The following is an 18,496-nucleotide window of genomic DNA, read 5'->3' on the forward strand; positions in this document are numbered from 1 at the left end:
AATAGTGACACAAAGTTTTTACCAACGTTATTCACATAAATCACTACTTTCCGAAGTAAATGCATTTAGTTTGTATGTGTGTTTGAGACAGACCGACCTGAGACTCAACCTGCTGATAAGGTCATTGTAAGGCATCGACGTCGAAATAAGCCAGTGTAACCCACCTCAGTGAAACCCAGAAATTCAATTTCGACCATCTCCACTAGGGGGAGACAGTGTCTTTGACTAGCGTTAACACAAATTTGAATGAACCGTGGGCTCTCCATTATCACAATATGGTCTAATAATAGCTGCGCTGCTTAAAAAAGAAAAATAGATCAATTCGTTAAGTGAATGCTATTTAGAATCACTGTCTTGTAGGTTGTTGCTATTTGTACTTAAACAAACGCCCCGATTTATTCTTTGTTGCTAAATCGCTATCTGCATTCTCATTCGCTGTCTAGTGTCTAAATCCCTCTCCCGCTGTCATTATTCTGTGTCCCTCTGTCTATCTCACAGACGTTCATTTTCACTTTTTGTCGTTCAATCTCCGCTTACATCTATTGGCCATTTACAGATAATTATAAGTCAAAGCCGCTTCTTTATGTTTGTACCTTTTTAAGATGCGCAAATCATTCTTCAAATTACATATAGCTGACTAAAACAATGACTAATACATTAATCGACGCCCTGTTCATTGTGGGAAATAAAACACCATTGTTCCAAATTCTAACAAAAAAATATGGAAACTTTTGAGGGAGTGCGTTCACGTTTGTTCTGTCTATTGCAAGAACCCGACAGCCCGCAATGGAATTTAGAATATGGCTGTTATCAGATTCTTGTCCACACTCCTGCACACTCCTATACACTCCTATACACTGCGCTGGCGAAGCTATATTCTACTTTCCTGACGTAAGCAGCAGTTCGGTGTTTGGCGCCTATTAAAAGACAAGTCAATTAAAGTAGCAATAAAGCCTATTAAAGTAGCAATAAGTCATTTTTATTAACGAAAGGAGCAAACAATACTATTTATGACAGTGATTACTGGAAAAATGTAAACAGCACACCTGAGATGTAGAATCAAATTGCTTTGTAGTCCTCAGTTTATGCTCCACACAGCGGGTCCCCCACATGGAGGCAGCCATTCTTAAAACAGAGTTAGTACAGACTCTCTGAACATCCAGGCCACTAGGTGTCTGTAAAATAGCTGTTTCATAATGTGAAGCTCATTATTATTTGATGATTATGTTTATGTGACGCTTGTGATAATTTCCTGTAATCATTGCAAAATTACCTATTGCTCCTTTAATGCTCAGACAAATCTATTCAAAATCTATTTTTCTCAACCTATGTTTAACACTTTATTTTGGCGGAGTTATGTTTTGGATTGTATTTAGTAATCTGCTTTAGATATAGGCAATTTCTCACATTTTTAAGAAGTTCCCCTCTTCGATAGATCTATGCTATCTTATAAGTATGTATTAGGCTATAGCCCATACTGGGTTCATTGGTACGTTATGCTAATTGCGCCTTTTGTTCATTTACCAGAAGGGGGCAATAATGGCAAAAGAAGCTGCTGTTTCGTTTATTTGTATTTCTGTGTGGACATATGAATATCTAAATAATGCAGCTTAAAATGATACACCCAGCCGCCTACATTTCAGATTTTATATGAGCAGTAACCTAACCCTAACTGCAGTGTAATAATTAACTGTTGCCCTTGTTTTCCAAGTTTAAACTGAAGTTTCTGAATGTTATATTTTATAGGTGTCCTTGTCTGTTAAAGCACCTACTAAACCATATGGGCTAATTTAGTTTTATACAAACCTTCAAACTTAACAGTGATCTTACGTTTATTCCAATTTATAGGCCCACAGATCAATCATAGATAGAAGATAATTATAGAAAACATGACTCCCCCTTTTCGACTAGTGAAAATAATCTGTCTTTTTAGACTATAATGTTATATATATATATATATATATATATATATATATATATATATATATATATATATATATATATATATATATATATAATATGAGAGCGAGAGATTGAGTGAGAGTATAGACTGAGTCCCAAAGTTGTTTGTCAGACACTAAAAGAAAAGTTCTCTTATAAAATAATTCCATAAAATAAATTATTATTATTATTATTAGTAGTAGTAGTAGTAGTAGTAATAATAATAATAATAATAATAATAATTATTATTATAATAATAAACTAATGTAATAAAAATTTTAAAAAATGCCTTCTTCTTTTAATTAACAGATGTGGTATAATATGACAACCCCAGGGTTAATATGCATGTTTATATACAAAGACACATGTGCGCAAATATGTGTGTGTGATTCCAGGGTTGGTTGGATTCAAGGTGGGTGACTGCAGTGTTCTGTAGTAAAAGACGTAGAGACACTCAAAACATACTGGTTCCTCCTACTACTAATTCTGAAGCACTTTGTTTTGCACAGCTGATGAAGGACCTCTGTCTGAAAAGTCTTGAATATTTATATTTGTAGATCATAGCACTCACGCCACGGAGTTCTAAAGTTCAAAGAGTATAAATCAGTTCTTTTTCTTTGAGTAGACAGTCTACTCTATTACTTGCAAGAGCTGTGAAACCAAGAGAAGGCTTGTTGATTAGTTTGTTGAACACCTTTGGGCCATCAGAATTGAGGACTTGTCATTTCCAGTGGCAAGGCATTGTAATACTAATGGACACTGCATTAAAGGCATGACTGTTTGCATTGCCAGTTGTTGCTATGGAAACAAAGAAATTAAGAAACTCAAATAAAAAGAACTGAGCTGCACTCTTGGAAGTTTAGAAGCACATAGAGTGAATGTTGTGATTCAAACATCTACTTTTTCATATATAAACTGGTTCCTCCCCTAGAAATTCAGACACGCTTTGCTTGGACAGCTGATGAAAGACCTCTGTCTGAAACATCCTGTTTCTCTGGAAATGTTGTGTACTAAACTACAACATTGAACCTCTCTCTAATTACGCTATACTGCACAAAACTCTTAGGCCACTATTAGATTTGTTGTTTTAATGACTATATACAATTATTTCTCAGTCTCTTTATTAGAATACACACCACCCTCCCAAAAAGCAAGAAATTTGTGTGTACTATTAAAAAACAAACTTTTATAGTTTTTATACACAGCTTTTATAGGATAAAGTGGCCAGTATTTAGTGTGACCTCCCCTTATACTTGTACAACAGTGGGAAACTGGCTTTCTGATTACTTCAGAAAACTTCAGGTCAGTCTCCCCAAAAGACTTTAAGATATGCTTAGTGCCAAGGGAGGTCACACTAAATACTGAACTTTGCCTGTAGGAATATATATATATATATATATATTGAGTTGAGGAATCCTGAAGCAAATTGACTAACAGGCTATTTAACTAAGCTAAGCTACAATGCACAATGTAAATTAAAATTGGCTTCAGTTAAAGGTGAAAATAGGTGAATAACACCTTTCTTTCTTCTTTTAAAATTTGCACAGGCATAAAAGAAAATGGTAAAAAGCTGACTGTAATTCTGAAAGTAACTCCTTTAAGATGCTTATCACTCGTAGAATCTCGACGCCAAATTGATGCATACTCGATTAAGACCATTTGAAGGAGGTATAATGGTGGGAGGCGCTGTCATCCGAGGTTTCATTCAGTACCCTTACGGCGAAGTACTTAAACGACACTCCCTCCCCAGACGACAAGTTCAGTATTCTACTGAAGACTATACTATCCCGGCTCACGGGGACTCAATACGCTTCATGTTTCTAGAATCTGAACGGATTATGAACGCTTTTGGGCAGCAGCCGTCGAATCAGCAACCAAGTCCTCTACCAAATCATACCGCGCAGGACATATTGGACATGGCTGTGTACTGTGACAACTTCGGCGTGTACCACCAACAGAACCTACACCACCATTCGCAGAGGCCACCTGTGCATCCTCCGAGCTACGGGCTTGGCGAGTATACGTCGCCCAGTACGAACCCTTACCTCTGGCTGAACGGGCCGAGTATTAACTCTTCGCCTTATCTATCAGGCACAAACGGAGCGTCTTACATTCAGTCGGGATACGGTGGCAGTCAGCGGCAGTTCTTGCCACCTTCTGCTGGCTTCGGAGGAGCCGATCTGGGGTGGCTGACCATCTCGAGCCAGCAAGAACTTTTCAAAATGGTCAGACCTCCGTATTCGTACTCGGCCTTGATTGCGATGGCGATTCAGAATGCCCAAGACAAGAAACTTACTCTTAGTCAAATTTATCAGTACGTTGCTGAGAACTTTCCGTTTTATAAAAAGAGCAAAGCAGGCTGGCAGAATTCAATCAGACATAACCTGTCATTGAATGACTGTTTTAAGAAAGTTGCACGGGATGAGGATGACCCTGGTAAGCAATTTCATATTCCTTCAGTGTTTTACACAACTTTGCGCCAAGCACCAGACAGTTTCTCTCTCTCTCTCTCTCTCTCTCTCTCTCTCTCTCTCTCTCTCTCTCTCTCTCTCTCTCTCTCTCTCTGTACGTGTGCGTGCGTGCGTATGTTTACACAACTTTGTGTCAAATACGAGACATTTATTTATCCATTTTTCTATCTTACTCTATCTCTCTCACTACATCCGCACATATAATTCGGAATAAGGATGTACCCGCCGTTCATACGTTGCTCGTCACCTTAATTCTCTCTTTTATTGGGATGAAACTATTTAGATGTAAAATTACGTTGATGCTAAAATATGTCGCGAACCTCAGCAAATGAAATATGTATTTTACAGGTAAAGGGAATTATTGGACCCTCGACCCAAACTGTGAGAAAATGTTCGATAATGGAAACTTCAGGAGAAAGAGAAAGCGACGGGCCGACGTCAGTAATGGGACCACCAATGTCGTGTCAGTTAAATCGGAGGATGTGAGCGCACTGAAACTAGCGGACACCGCCAGCATCATGAGCCCGTCTACACACAGCCTCCAGAATTCACCCAGCTCCAGCGAACCCAAATCCTCGCCACCACCGTCGGCGGATCATAGCCCGTGCTTCAACAACTTTGTCAGTAATATGAACTCCGTAATGGCTGGGAACAGAGCACGGGACCTCAGTGCGGGACTGGTGGGGGATCTGATGCAAAGCCGCGAGAGCTTGCCCGGACTTAGCCCGTATTCCCCCAGCCCGACTGCGCCCATGACTGATGCAGGCCACATCAACCATGACAGACTGACCTACTACACAGCTGGCCATAATGGTAGTGTCTTCAGCAGTTCAATTTCAAATCACTTTAGTGTGAACAATTTAATATACAGCCGTGAAGGAACAGAGGTTTAGACTGTAGCCAGAATAAGCCAATGTCATGCGCTCCGTGAGCGCACGTGTCATGTTTTTAAGATCTGTTACACGCATTTTGTATTCACCCTTTCTGTCACATTTGTTTAACGCAATACTGACCAGTTGCACTGTCACAGATGTTCACTTTTTCTGTTTGAACTGTTTTCCTGTTTTGAACAGGCCCTTCCCTTCATGCAGCATACCTGTTGCACGTCCGAACTTATTTTATTTCTAGTCAACGGAGCAGTACTATACACGTCATGGCACGTATATTCGTTATTCAAATGATCCAGTTTTTCGCATTTTGTTTTATTATTGTATATCGATGTCAGTATATTTTTATTTAATTAATTTGTTCATGATGTGAAATAAACTGTTCTAAAATCTGAAATATTTGCTAGCAGTGTCCGTAGCCTATGTGAGTGTATTGCACACATAACATGATGAATGAAACTCCATAAACATCAATGAAATCTCCCTTATCGCTCACTAGTCACAATGTTGTAGGCACAAAGAATAGAAGTGATCAAGATTAATAACCAGTCGTAAAGTGGATGCTAGAACTTAATTACTGTGTAACCAATTAACCGTGTCTTGTTTTTAAATGAGGCGCAATTAACTTTTTTTTTTTTTTTTTTTTTTTTTTTTTTTACATTTTTTAAAACCTCTCCTATCAGCAGAGTATTGTTCAAATATATGATATGTAAGACATTCGAAACCACACATTTAGTTCAAGGCTTTTGTTTCTGTTTATTTATTAAAATATAGTTCAAGTTACTTTACATTTGAGTGTGCTTTCTAAGAATGCCGTCACATTCCAGCAACATAACATGCACAACAATTGTCCTGAGTTGGCAATAATTTATAAGAACTGCATGATTCATCGAGCGCTGGAATTAATCCGCACCCCCACGGAACGCACGCTGTGCGTTCCCATATTTGCGTTTTACTGTCAATCTAAAGCTTTTAACTCTTCCCTGCCCTATTGCCGCGGTTTATTTTAAGAGACTATTTAACAGCGAAGATTACGTTGTGTGCTTGTCTAAACACTTTTTTGACTCAGTGGTCCCATATTTCCGTTTTGATGTTTTGTGATTTTAACAAAACCATTTTGGTGTTCTATTAACCCACGTTCCGTCAGAACAGCGTGAAAACAATAGTTGAGACTCGGGCATTTTCCGCTTGTCACCTTAAATAGAGCTGTTTTCAACAAGTCGGAACGGCTTTGTATCTAACGAGTTCAAGAGTTCAGCTTTTCGACTGGACACTTTTATGCACATTCGGCTTATTTTACGGTGTATGAAAATTTGGCTTTTTCATACCGATCATCTGTCGTTCTCCAGGTTGATTTTACTGCGCAGCTGTTTCCATTTATTTACAGAAGTTTCATCACATCTTAACGTTTGGAATTCACAAATGTGTGAGAAAATCGCCCGTTTTGGATTTAGTTGAAACTGTGACGCGCTCTGGAATTGCGATCCCTGTTGCGGGAGCTCTTCGCATGGATCAGTGCTTTTGTTGGGCATGTGCGGACATCCCGTCGTTGTGGGTGCGAAACAAGAGAAATTCTGTCCCCGTCCATGAAAATGTCCGCTTATTCCAACTATTGTGATATGTAGAAACAATTTACGTCACTTCCGATATCCACGCAAATAAACAAAGAAAACACATCATAACTAGAACACAATTTAATGCACTTTTGTATCTTATTATATATAATAAAATAAACTTGACAAGAGTTTCGTGTGTTTGTTAGAGACACAATAGGGCTCTGGCAATCCAGGAGGTCCCCCAAACGATATCACTCAGAATTAATTTCTCTCCGCGCAGCTACCAGACGCTATAGTCTTTCTACAAGAAAGTCTTTTTTACATGATAGTACAGTAATACATTTAGACAGAGAAGATCACTTTAGTGAACACACGGTAAGTCAAATTTATTTTTACATTTCGCGTTTACCAAAAGGCGTTTCACAAAGCAACAGGAGATTGTCATCAAATACCATACATACTGACCACTTCTTTACATGGGTCATCTTTGTCTAATTGAGGGGAGTAAAACTAGATTACAGAATATATTTTTCTTGCTTCACGAATACTGGAAAGAAAAATAACATTTACATATTTTTCATATAAGAAAAAAATAAATAAAGAAATTAATAAATAAGATTACAGTCTTTAATAAATTGATTAAAAAAGACCATGTACTGAGTACTGATGTGACTTTAAAATATTGGTTTCTGTTTATTTTGCATACTACATTGTTATTTTGCAAAGTGTGCTCTATTTACATTTACACCGACCGAAACTGTAGAATAATATGGACACATTTAGGAGTACAGTCAAAATGCACATATGTGACTCAGCCCACATGACTTGGCCCTCTTTTTCTTTGTTGTTCTGTAACATTTCTGTAACTAAAATGTATAAGTATGGATGAAGAAAAATAATTGAATTGGGTGTACTAGTAATGCCTACGGAGTTAAATGAGTTAATTTTAGAAATCTAGTTTTATTGTCTCTTTTATACTTAGAAATGCAATTTAAAATATGACATTTTAAATTCAATCAAGTGAAACTTTGCTTGAACACTTAAACTGAAATCAATTCAACATTTGCTACTGAAGGAAGCGTGCATTTTTAATCAGGTTCATTTTGTGTGGCGTGAGCTCACACTAGAGGAACAGACAAGGCAATGATTCTCTCATGAGATCCTGTGCAGATGGCGTGCATGGGCTAATGGAATGTCCCTGGTGCTCCACACTCCACTGATCACTGCAGGCTTGAGCCTCTGTTACTCAAACCATTCCAAACTCTTGGGCCTTCCCAGCGCATGGCCCCTTCTCTTTTCCCGCTTGCCCACTCCACGGAGGCTGCCTCTAGGCTAAGGATCAACCTCTGTTCTCCTGTGCTGGGGGTTCTGATAGCCCCTTTCCCCATTCCTGTGAACTAAAACCATAATGATGGGTTTCAAGATCAGGAACCCAGCAGAGCCACCATAACTTCAGGAGCTGCTCTGACTTAAAAGCCCGAGTTTAGTGTGGGCTTATTCTAAACTAAACTAATCCTATTTCTCACAGCAGGAAAAGGAGATATCACTTTCATTTGACCCCTGCTACCTGATCCTGACCCTAAAGCATACGGAAGTTTTGGTACGTTTAATGTGTGTCTTCCTGAAATACTGCAATTTTTAAGACTATTGAGGTAACACAGTCTTTGCATAATGTTTTCACAGGGTGTTGCAAATAACAACAACAATAATATCAATGTGATTATTATTATTATTGTTCTTCTTCTTCTTCTTATTGTTGTTGTTGTTGTTGTTATTATTATTATTCCTGCTACTGCTACTTCAATTTTCTGTTGTTTGTTTATTTTAATTACTGATTCATACATCAGGTCCCTTGTGACACATAGTGTGATCACATGACCAGCCCCTCAGACTGTTTAAATGGAGACCATGGAGAGTAGCATGGGTCATGTGGGAGACTGTCAGAGAGTGGAGTCGTAAGTGGAGCCAGTTCAGTACCACCAGAGGCGGGGCAGTCATTGAGTGAGTGACAGGCTGGTGAATCGCACGACAGATATTGTTACATCACCACAGCCATTAGCCCTAGTAGATGTCGCCTGATAGAGCTCAGGCACATTAACAGGGTATATCCCAGTGCACTCAGGTTTAAGAGTTTAATTTCAGTACTGCTCCGTCAATAACACTTTTAAGTTATAGTTCTTTTACTGAAGGACTACCAAATGTTACACAATGGATACATGTTATCATAGTTGTAAAGATGACACACTGTAAGAACATGTGAACTGAGTCTACAAACTGTAGACCTCATATTTTATATGATAAAATACAATTTATGTTAATTTCGTCTAATTAAGACTTGACAGACTACAAAAACAGTATGGTCACTGCCTCAGGTTCTACTCAGTGATTTTGTATAGTGCCAAGACTTCTCAATATGCTGAAATACCTTCCTAATACTTAACATAACCTATTTTATAATTGACCAGGTACAAAACTGCTGGCTGAATTATTGCATGCAATAACAATGTCCAGTCTGGTCTGATTGCATTTGCTAATTTATAACACTGATGGGTTAGTAGTCGTACAGTTTGTATATCAGTTAAAGCCACATTAAGTTCTGTGTCTGGGTGGGGTACATGTGACCTTCCCTCATAACTGCGTTCATGCACAGAGTGGTTTATAAGCTCTCTGCCCTGTGATTATATGATATTGGAAGCACTGACTCCGAAACTTCACATCTGCTTACTCCAGTCAGCCAGAATTATGGGCAACAGTCTCATATCACTGACAGATCTCCTGAGGAAGTTAAATATTTAGGTGTAGGGCATGATGACAGCTCACAAGTACACCCCCCCCCCCCCCCCCCTACTGTGTGCACCAGGAAACTCTCCTCACATCTCTGTACAAAGACAAAGTGCACATTTGATAGCTGGAGATAATGCCTACCTATTGGCATGACATGGTTCGGTTTCATCTGCCTTCAATGTGGGCCCATAGAGGCAGTAATCTCTATGCTGATAATGGCAAAGGGGTCCAAGATGTAAGCACACAGCCATATGGAGCATTTTATACAGAGACTGTTCCAACTCTTGCCACACTCAGCTGTTAGAACTAATCCAACAGGAAGAGTGATGGGATTTATAAAGGTTTTTTTTAATCTAATGCGGATTTTTGTGAACATTGTGAACGATTTTGTTTGTTTATTTTGAATATTACAATTTATTTATAGCATGGCCTTATTGACATTGTACAAGTACAATGAAATTTGGTAAACAATAATTTGTTCAACCGACCGATCAAATATTATTTGCTCACTTGGGTTTGCCTTTGTGCTTCGGGAAGTAGAGTTGATGCTCTTGATTGGACAGAGGGGTCTGGAATATATGTGAGAGATTCATCAGCCCCTCCACTCAGACAACAGGTGATCGCTCCCACACCATTTTATGAGCCCCTCATCGTGAATGGTCTTTACTTTAGCATGAAGGTGCGCTCAGCCTCCTGCTTTTGGGGTTTGCTGTATCAGAACACGGGCATAAGGTACAAACAATGTTCAAACAGGGTCTCTGTGTTTGAGTCGCAACCAGGGACACGTAAGATGCCGTCGCATCTCCTGACATGAGCATATGACGAGAGCAACGGGTGTTAAATCCCCAGGTTGAGCTTGTCTTCACCTCTTTAGGTCTGGAAAGGCAATCCCCACACCAGTGTAACATATCCCTGCTCTGTTGAGCTCAAAAACATATTATGACAATCCCTGCAAGGATGAGCCTTTGTTCACTTACTTTGGATATCTGGGTAGATCATCCTTTATCCAAGGTCTGTGTCAAAACACACTTTGTGTTCACACTTCAGCAGACTGGTGTGCAGAAACTGTGACATTAGCCTTAGGCACAGTTCCTGGCTAAGATGTCCTATGACTTAGGGGCATCGTTCAAAAAATGGTACTTTTTCTGCTTAGTGTTTAAATAATACATCAAAATAATTTTGAAAATAATATCCCCTACAATATAACTTCCTATTCATTCATGATTGTATTGCAGAGTCAGTAGAAAAGATGTCTCCAGTAATGCCCTTTTCATTTCCAGTGAAAATTCCCTTTTATTAAAGAAGCATCATTAGCGATAAAAAAAGGACTGAACTAATGGGGATAAATAGTGGAAGAATAACTAATGGAAAAACACACTGAAAAGACAAGAACACATTGTCAACATAATAATTAACTAAAAGAGAACATGACAAAAATAATTCAACATAATATGCACTGAATTATTAAAATATTAACTTCAGCCCAAATTAAGTCTTCAGAGAGGTGCACAGCCTGGGATTCCTTGTCGTGTCCGCCCCCTTTAACTTTTAATTTAGACAGGTAGAATAAGCACATTCCCACCTACACCCCTCACACACCACACTCACACACACACATACACACACATACCCTCCCCTTGCCTTTAGTCTCTTTATATTGTTCTTTCTCAGCCAAGCTCATGTCAAGTCGGACCAGACCAGGCCGGGTATGCCCTCCTACCCCAGTCTGACGACCCTAATCCCTCACTAGGGCTTCTCTCACTTAGAAAGTATCTGCTATCAGCCCATAGAGGAGAGGAAAGAGAAAAGACCAGCTACCCTTCCAAACACACTCCCCTGTCTTTTGTGGATGATTTGACAAGGTGATCAACACCTAAATATATTTTAATGTATTAGTTTAAGCAACCATTATGAAAGTCACCAAGTGTGTCATTCAGAAACAAAACAAACACATAGTATCTGCGTGCATGAGATACCTAGGCACACCTGCAGGTCATATACATTAGAAATGTACACAACTGTGTAGTTTACCAACCCAGCTGGACTATATGTGCAGAGTCAAACCCTTCACTGCATCATTTCTTGTCGGTCATGCTCACGCCATAGTCATGAGATCACATGCCCGATGCTTGACATCACAGTGGCTGAATGAGAGAGATGGGTGATGACGACAGTATGAGTTTACAATGAAACCAACATCACAGGGTCTACAGCACCTGCATGCCCCCACTTAAAATCATGATGTTTTATTTGTCAGCCAACACAATCCTCTCTTCTTTGGACATTTGAACCTCCGGTTTGCAGTAAGAGTCTTAGGAGGGGAGCTTTCCAGCCGACAGTATCTATGACTTTTGGACAAGGATTTCTGGAGTAGAGAGAGAGAGAGAGAGAGAGAGAGAGAGAGAGAGAGAGAGAGAGAGAGAGAGAATGAGTGAGAGAGATTGGGGTATGACTTTGAAAAGTGAATTTTCAGCTGTTGCTTGGTAGTGATATCCAGTATTTCATTATGAGAACCTGACTCCCTATAAAATTCAGACAAATCAATCAAAACCAAACAGCCATTAGTATTAGTGGTTGACAGTAAAGTCCCAGTGAATTTTAATTGGATTTTCGCTTCCCTCACCAAAGTAGAACTTGGTTCTACTAATCTGCTGGTCTCTCATGCTCCTCTGGGAACGCAAACAACAGTCATTTCACCTTTAATTGCAGAGTAATAAAAATAGAGTGAAGTTTAGCCCCTAAAATGGCAGGGGCCACATTTATTAATAATGATAGGGAGTGGTGAGACTTTACTAGAATAAATGCATCATAAAACAATGAATAGGATGATTGAGTACATTTTTTTCCATGTCGGCATATTTAAGTATCCAGTCTCTTAACTGGTGTCATCCCTCCTGAGACTGATGAAGGAAAACACTTTAGAGGTCCGTCGTTGGTTTAACCTCCTGCTGGCTCTCAGTATGGTGACACAGCTCAAACACTCTTCTCAGGGTCAGTTACGCTGATGACAACACACGCTCTTTAGTCTTCTGAAGACTCCCTGCTCTCCTAAGCTCATTCACCCTGTGAGCTAACAAAGATGAAAGAGTGCTATAGTGTGTTTCATCACACATACACACACACACACACACACACACACACACACACACACACACACACACACACACACACACACACACACACATACCAACAGTGGCTGAAGACCTTCAGCAGAACTAGTTAAGCTTTTAGGCTCATTATTGTAGAGCTGCATAAAGTTTCACAAAAGGTATTTTATGTTTCAAAAATCAAAACTAAAAGGTTGGCGAATTTGTGTGAAAAAAAAAAAAGATATTCTGGTAGTTACCTGATTTTATAGCATCCCAAATAAAAAAACAAAAAAGCTAAAAGTCTAATGGTACAGCTGCTATTTCTTGACAGGATACTTCTCTTATAACATTTGTTTGTTTGCAGAACTAAAGTGAGCAGCAGGTATTTAAGTCTTTTAGGTTCAAATGGCATTTTGATCCCCCCAGTAGCCTTTAGGGATTTTCTTCACCTTCAGACAATTAACGTCTAATAATAGATCGATGTGGTAATAATAATAATGTGCCTAGTCTACTAATCAATTTCATCAGCAAATGTGGTTGCACTTTTGCACCTAAAACAGAAGTGCATGTTTAGATTATTATTTTTTAAGTAAACAATGCATTTCAAACACATTCCACAGGAAGGCATCAAGACGTGTTTAAATAAACTGACATTTTTATTAGGTGCTTCTGTCTTTATCAAAATAACCCCCACCTTTTTTTCCTCTTTTAACTGCCCCTCCTTTGCTAAATGGGGTAATTATGCCTGTCATTACCCTGCCCTTTTTGCCCCTGATACAACTCAAAGAGAGGTGTTGCTATCTCATCATTATGCTAATGATGCCAGCTGCCTGCAGTTGGAGACAGAGGATGACGTGTGAGTGAAGGTGTGTGTGTCGGGGGCTGCAGCTCTTAGGCCAGTCTGCCTGTCTGCTCCCAGCATGCTCTCTGTCCGGGGTGTCTCCGGGCTGATGGGCCAGGACACGTCTCCGGAGAGAGACAGAGACAGACACAGGTCTGGCCTAGAGGCATGCCCCAACTAGAGCCCCCCCCCCATTCCTATGCTAATCTACCCTCAAACGTTCAGTAGTTGATTGAGATTAGACTTTGAATTACAAACCCAGTGGCTACAGCCTGCATGCTGATGACCAGTAGGTTTTCTCCACCTCTAAATGCTGTCCATTAATGGGGTCTGTAACTAAAGATGTAGTTTTTAAATGGATTTGTAAGATGTCCAAAAAATATATTTTTATGATTAATGTTTTGTGAAACTTTCACCTTTGGGAAGAAAACATTAAACATTAAACATGTTAAGCATATTACAATACTATACATACGTAAGTATATATTTATATAAGCTTTATAAGTATATAATGAGCTTGACAGCTTGCCTTTCAGAGCCATCGGTGTTTCAAAACTACATCAGTGCTGACACACAGTTTGTGGAGGTGCAGGGATGATAACAAAGAAATCCAGATCCATTAGGATACACTGATTCATTAGGATGCACTGACTCATTAGAGATGCGCTGGGCCTTGGTCTGATGTGGAGAAGTCAACACAATTCACAGCTTCACCATGCATACTTGAAAGTTATGTACAATACATGTCTTTTCCATGACTTTTGTGACTCATTCTCTTCAAGTTGACATTTGTGATGTGCTAAGTGTAACCATGCTGACCTCAGCTCAGACTAGCAGCACTCATTTACAAAGGACTGCCCAGGTATTAAGAAGACCATGGCCAAGGTAATAACATTACAAAGTTTTGTGGTAACAATAAGCTAAACTGTTCTTTTTCTGATTGCACCAGAGTATTCATCTGATTTTATCCCTTTGATGCTGTTGTGGGTCTTCCCTGGGTGCTGCAGGCAGTTCACAAAGGATGGCACAGGGCCAAGCGTGCATGGTATGAAGTCTCATCCAGGACAACATCAATCAGGTTCCTCTGTGCAATAAATATAATGGGACTGAATATCTGCTGTGTAATTTTAATGGCCTATAATGGTATGAGGCCCGACATCATAATAGCGCAATTTCTCCAGCTCTCTCATTAGCCATACATAGTCACTGTACATGTACACACACACACACACACACACACACACACACACACACACACACACACACACACACACACACACACACACACAGAGCAATTATCTCCATCACATATTACTGACCCCATCTGAGACAGCTGCAGTCACCTTTAATAAAGAGAGCAATCGTGTGGCGATTATACTTAATGAAACGGGCAGCAGTGGACTCTGCCCCATGTATAAAGCTATTATATCTTCAGCCTATGAAACTCCTTATGCAGTCACATATTAACATGGTCAAGAAAAATACAGGGTAGAACTGTTACTATGAGTGGCAGAGTGCTGTCTTTTTAGGACCTGTTAACTTGTATGCACCCCTTGTTCATTCTAGGACTTGCTAGCTACAAACGATAAATGTGGGTCCAAGTTTTATTGCAAATCACATGATTTAACTGATTAAGCTTGTGCATAAGGACTCACAGCTTGAGCCAGGCGTATTACTCACCAATGGGAACAAAAGCTCGGATGTCCGCTTGGTTGTGAAGGAGCGGACCACAGCTTACGGTACATCTGCCTCGCTATGTGCCAAGTTCATTCAGGTACAGGTCAGGAGACAAGCACGGAGTAGAAAGGCTGAGAGACGAGTGTGTGTCAGAGCTGGAGCCGGCAGGTATACAAAGCATGGATTGTTTTACAGTAAAGTCCCTGTAATAGCGAACCCTCCGAATATTTCACTGTTGATTCTGACAGCATGCCAAGCACATGCCCGTCCCTGATGCAGACAGTATTGTGCAAGGTGAGAGAACCTGCAGTGGAAGACGATACCTGATTTACACTGACGCCTCCACACAAGGCCAGATCAAATAACTAGAAATTTACCGACAAAGCCAGAGACGATCTGAATCAAGCACAATAGCTACTTAGATATCTGAGCAAGATTTGAAAGTTCCAGAGAAATCTGAAGCTGGAGACAGCAGAACAGGCTCCAGGAGGTATGCTTGACCTCAGGGGTGAGAGGTTAAAGATTATTACTGGTTAATAGGTTGAGCACTTATGTGGGTTTTGTAAAACTAATGTTTATTTCTTCATTTATAATGAATGAATTTATTGATTATCTGATCATATATCCATTGGTCTGTTTGTTTGGTAGGGAGATGTGGAGCATCCTTCAGGCATGTGTAAGGCTGGTTCCAGTGTTTACAATAAACAACGTGGCTATCCACATAAAGGGAGAACAAGGTGAAGGGACTGTCCACATATTAACTGCCCATTTGTATTGCAACTTACTGTCTCAGTGTTTACCTGTGCTCTCTATATTACCTGTACATTCTATATTAGTTGCTATTTACATGTGCTCAGGTACACTATCAATTAGAACTATTATTTACCTGTGCTCAGATATATTTTTCATTTGTATCACTATTTACCTGTGCTCAGATACACTGTTTGTTTGTATCACTATTTACCTGTGCTCAGATACACTGTTCATTTATATCACTATTTACCTGTGCTCAGGTACACTATATATTTGTAGCACTATTTACATGTGCTCAGATACACTGTCTACTAGAACTAGAAATAGTTCTTATTATTTACCTCTGCTCAGGTACACTGTTCAGTGCTGTCATTACTTACCTGTGCTCAGGCACACTGCTCATTAAAGTCTCTCCTTACCCTTACATAAAGTGCTGACATTCACACTGAGACCCACTGCTTGGACATGTTTTTAAACTGCCGTGATTCATGGATCATAGCTCGGTCCTGGTCTGCTTGAGGATCCATGACAGCCATTCACTGCATTATGAACTCTGATTATATTGCAGGCAACGATGTTTTCAGCCTTTGGGAAACTTGGTTTAGAGCTGAGCCTTTCAGAGCTAAATCCAGCCTGTACGCAACCAGACTGACAGCGAAATCAGGCCTCCTTGGCTATGGCAAGGAGACATTCCAGTACAAAGTGCTTGTGTCAGACTTAAAGGATTATGGATTGTAAGCAGTAAGGCTTGGAGTTATCCACTGAAAGGATTGCTCCTTACGGCTAACTCTTCCTGCCGACCACTGAGTGAAAAATACGCTGTCATTTTAAACATTTCATACTTTTTGTGTAACATTATTATTATTACTACTACTACTACTATTATTATTATTATTATTATTATTATTATGAAGATGATTATTGATTAATATTCTTTTTATAATTATGAATTAATTATTAAAATAGGGCTTCCTTTTAATTTGTAAGACCAGTTATTCTCACACTTTTTTAGGCACAAACGGGAAAAGTACCATAAAATACAGACTTGTTTTTGGTTAGTTTGACCTTTCACTATGCAGGCATAATTAGATAAATCACCTTTATGCTTTCAGAGCTGAGAGTTCTCATACATCTCTGGTTTTATAGTGTTTTGAAATCTCTCTGCCTCTTTGCTGATATCGTCACTCATGGGACCTTTCTTGCAGTCAGACAGGGAGCTCAACAAGGCCCCCTGCTGGTTAACACATGTCATTGTTCGGTCAGTGCATGCTGTGTCTAATATCCAGGAAAAATTAATTATTACACTGCCGTTTATAAAGCTTGTGTTAAGCATATACTAACCTGTAGATTGTATAGAGTGCACTCTGATAATAAGCCTGATAAAATGTTCTGAAATCAGATAAAAGAAGGAAAGGTAAATAATGTGAATTCAAAAAAGAAGATAAAGAAAATAAATTCTTAATTTTTCACTGTAATCATTTCTTATTAACTACTCTCTCAGATCACTATTTATGTCTCCATGAAGGATCTTTGTAATTCTGTAAGCAAAACCTTACTTTTTATTCAGTTTTATTGATAAGTATAAGCTTATGTTTAGTGTGATTTCTTTTTCACTTTTTAAAAAGTGAGGATCATGAAATATCTTTGTAATTTTTTATCATTCAATTGACTGCTATTTGAAAAAGGCAAGACATTTCCTTCTTCGCCAAACACATATCCCATGTTAGGATGCGTCGCTGTGATTGAGCGCTGGTGACATGTCAGCCCAGTGTGTGATATGGTGGTGTGCAGGGTGATTCATCTCTGTTGGAGTGACTGGCATGTTTGCAGTGAGCATCCGTGGCCCCTATGCGACTGAGAGGGTCTGGGGTGTCATTCAGGCAGTTCCATTCCCCCGTCCTTCACCCAGCTCACGTTACTATGCTCATAGATCACACTGACACCACTAGGTGTGTGTGTGTGTGCACGAGTGTGTGTGTGTGTGTGTGTGTGTAGCCAGATTTACCAGAGTTTCCTCTCTACCAGTGTGAGATGCTCACATCACACTCTGCTCTCTGTGATTGACACAGACTAGACAAGTTGTGCCTGTCAGCTGTCAAATCAAATAGCCTTTACACTTAAAAAACCTGAACTCTTGAGATCAAAATAAAATGAAGTATTTATCTTTATTAAAAATGGCTAAAAGTATGAAGTGGAATCTACGCCGTGTCCTGTCAGAGGTGTCAGCAGCAGTGAATGATTTTCTTCCGGCCTCATCTGATATGCGGGCGTCAGTAAGCGGGGGTCAACACAGGGACCACTGTGGCTCGGACCCCCCACCCCCCACCCCTCTGGTGTAATGGAGTAGAGCAGAATGTGCAGGAAGTGTCTCTGCTTCAGGCGAATACCTGAGAGTGAGGGAGAGAGACGGAGAGGTGGAAGGATGGAGGGATGACAAAAGAGGTGAGCTGATTGTGGCCCCGGGGCTCTGCTGTCACGCCCACCTGTTGATTGGGTC

At 39.7% G+C, this 18,496-nt stretch overlaps 1 protein-coding gene and 1 long non-coding RNA gene across 2 annotated transcripts; one reads left to right on the forward strand and one right to left on the reverse strand.

Moving 5' to 3' along the window:
* The first annotated feature begins 3,678 nt into the window (after nt 1-3,678).
* foxi1 (forkhead box i1) lies at nt 3,679-5,696 on the forward strand. Its single transcript, XM_027017503.2, has 2 exons — nt 3,679-4,377; nt 4,761-5,696. Exons 1-2 carry the CDS (start codon nt 3,756-3,758, stop codon nt 5,303-5,305), a joined length of 1,167 nt encoding a protein of 388 aa, XP_026873304.1. The 5' UTR covers nt 3,679-3,755; the 3' UTR covers nt 5,306-5,696.
* Nucleotides 5,697-11,869: 6,173 nt separating this feature from the next.
* Nucleotides 11,870-15,534, reverse strand: LOC145651335 (uncharacterized). The gene is made up of 2 exons (XR_014117225.1): nt 15,250-15,534; nt 11,870-12,004 (listed from the first exon to the last, which is right to left on the reverse strand). It is a non-coding gene; the product is annotated as an uncharacterized LOC145651335 (long non-coding RNA).
* Nucleotides 15,535-18,496: the final 2,962 nt, after the last annotated feature.

This window comes from Electrophorus electricus, chromosome 15 (assembly GCF_041902795.1).
Source record: "Electrophorus electricus isolate QZ-2024a chromosome 15, ASM4190279v1, whole genome shotgun sequence".
NCBI classification, from domain to species: domain Eukaryota; kingdom Metazoa; phylum Chordata; class Actinopteri; order Gymnotiformes; family Gymnotidae; genus Electrophorus; species Electrophorus electricus.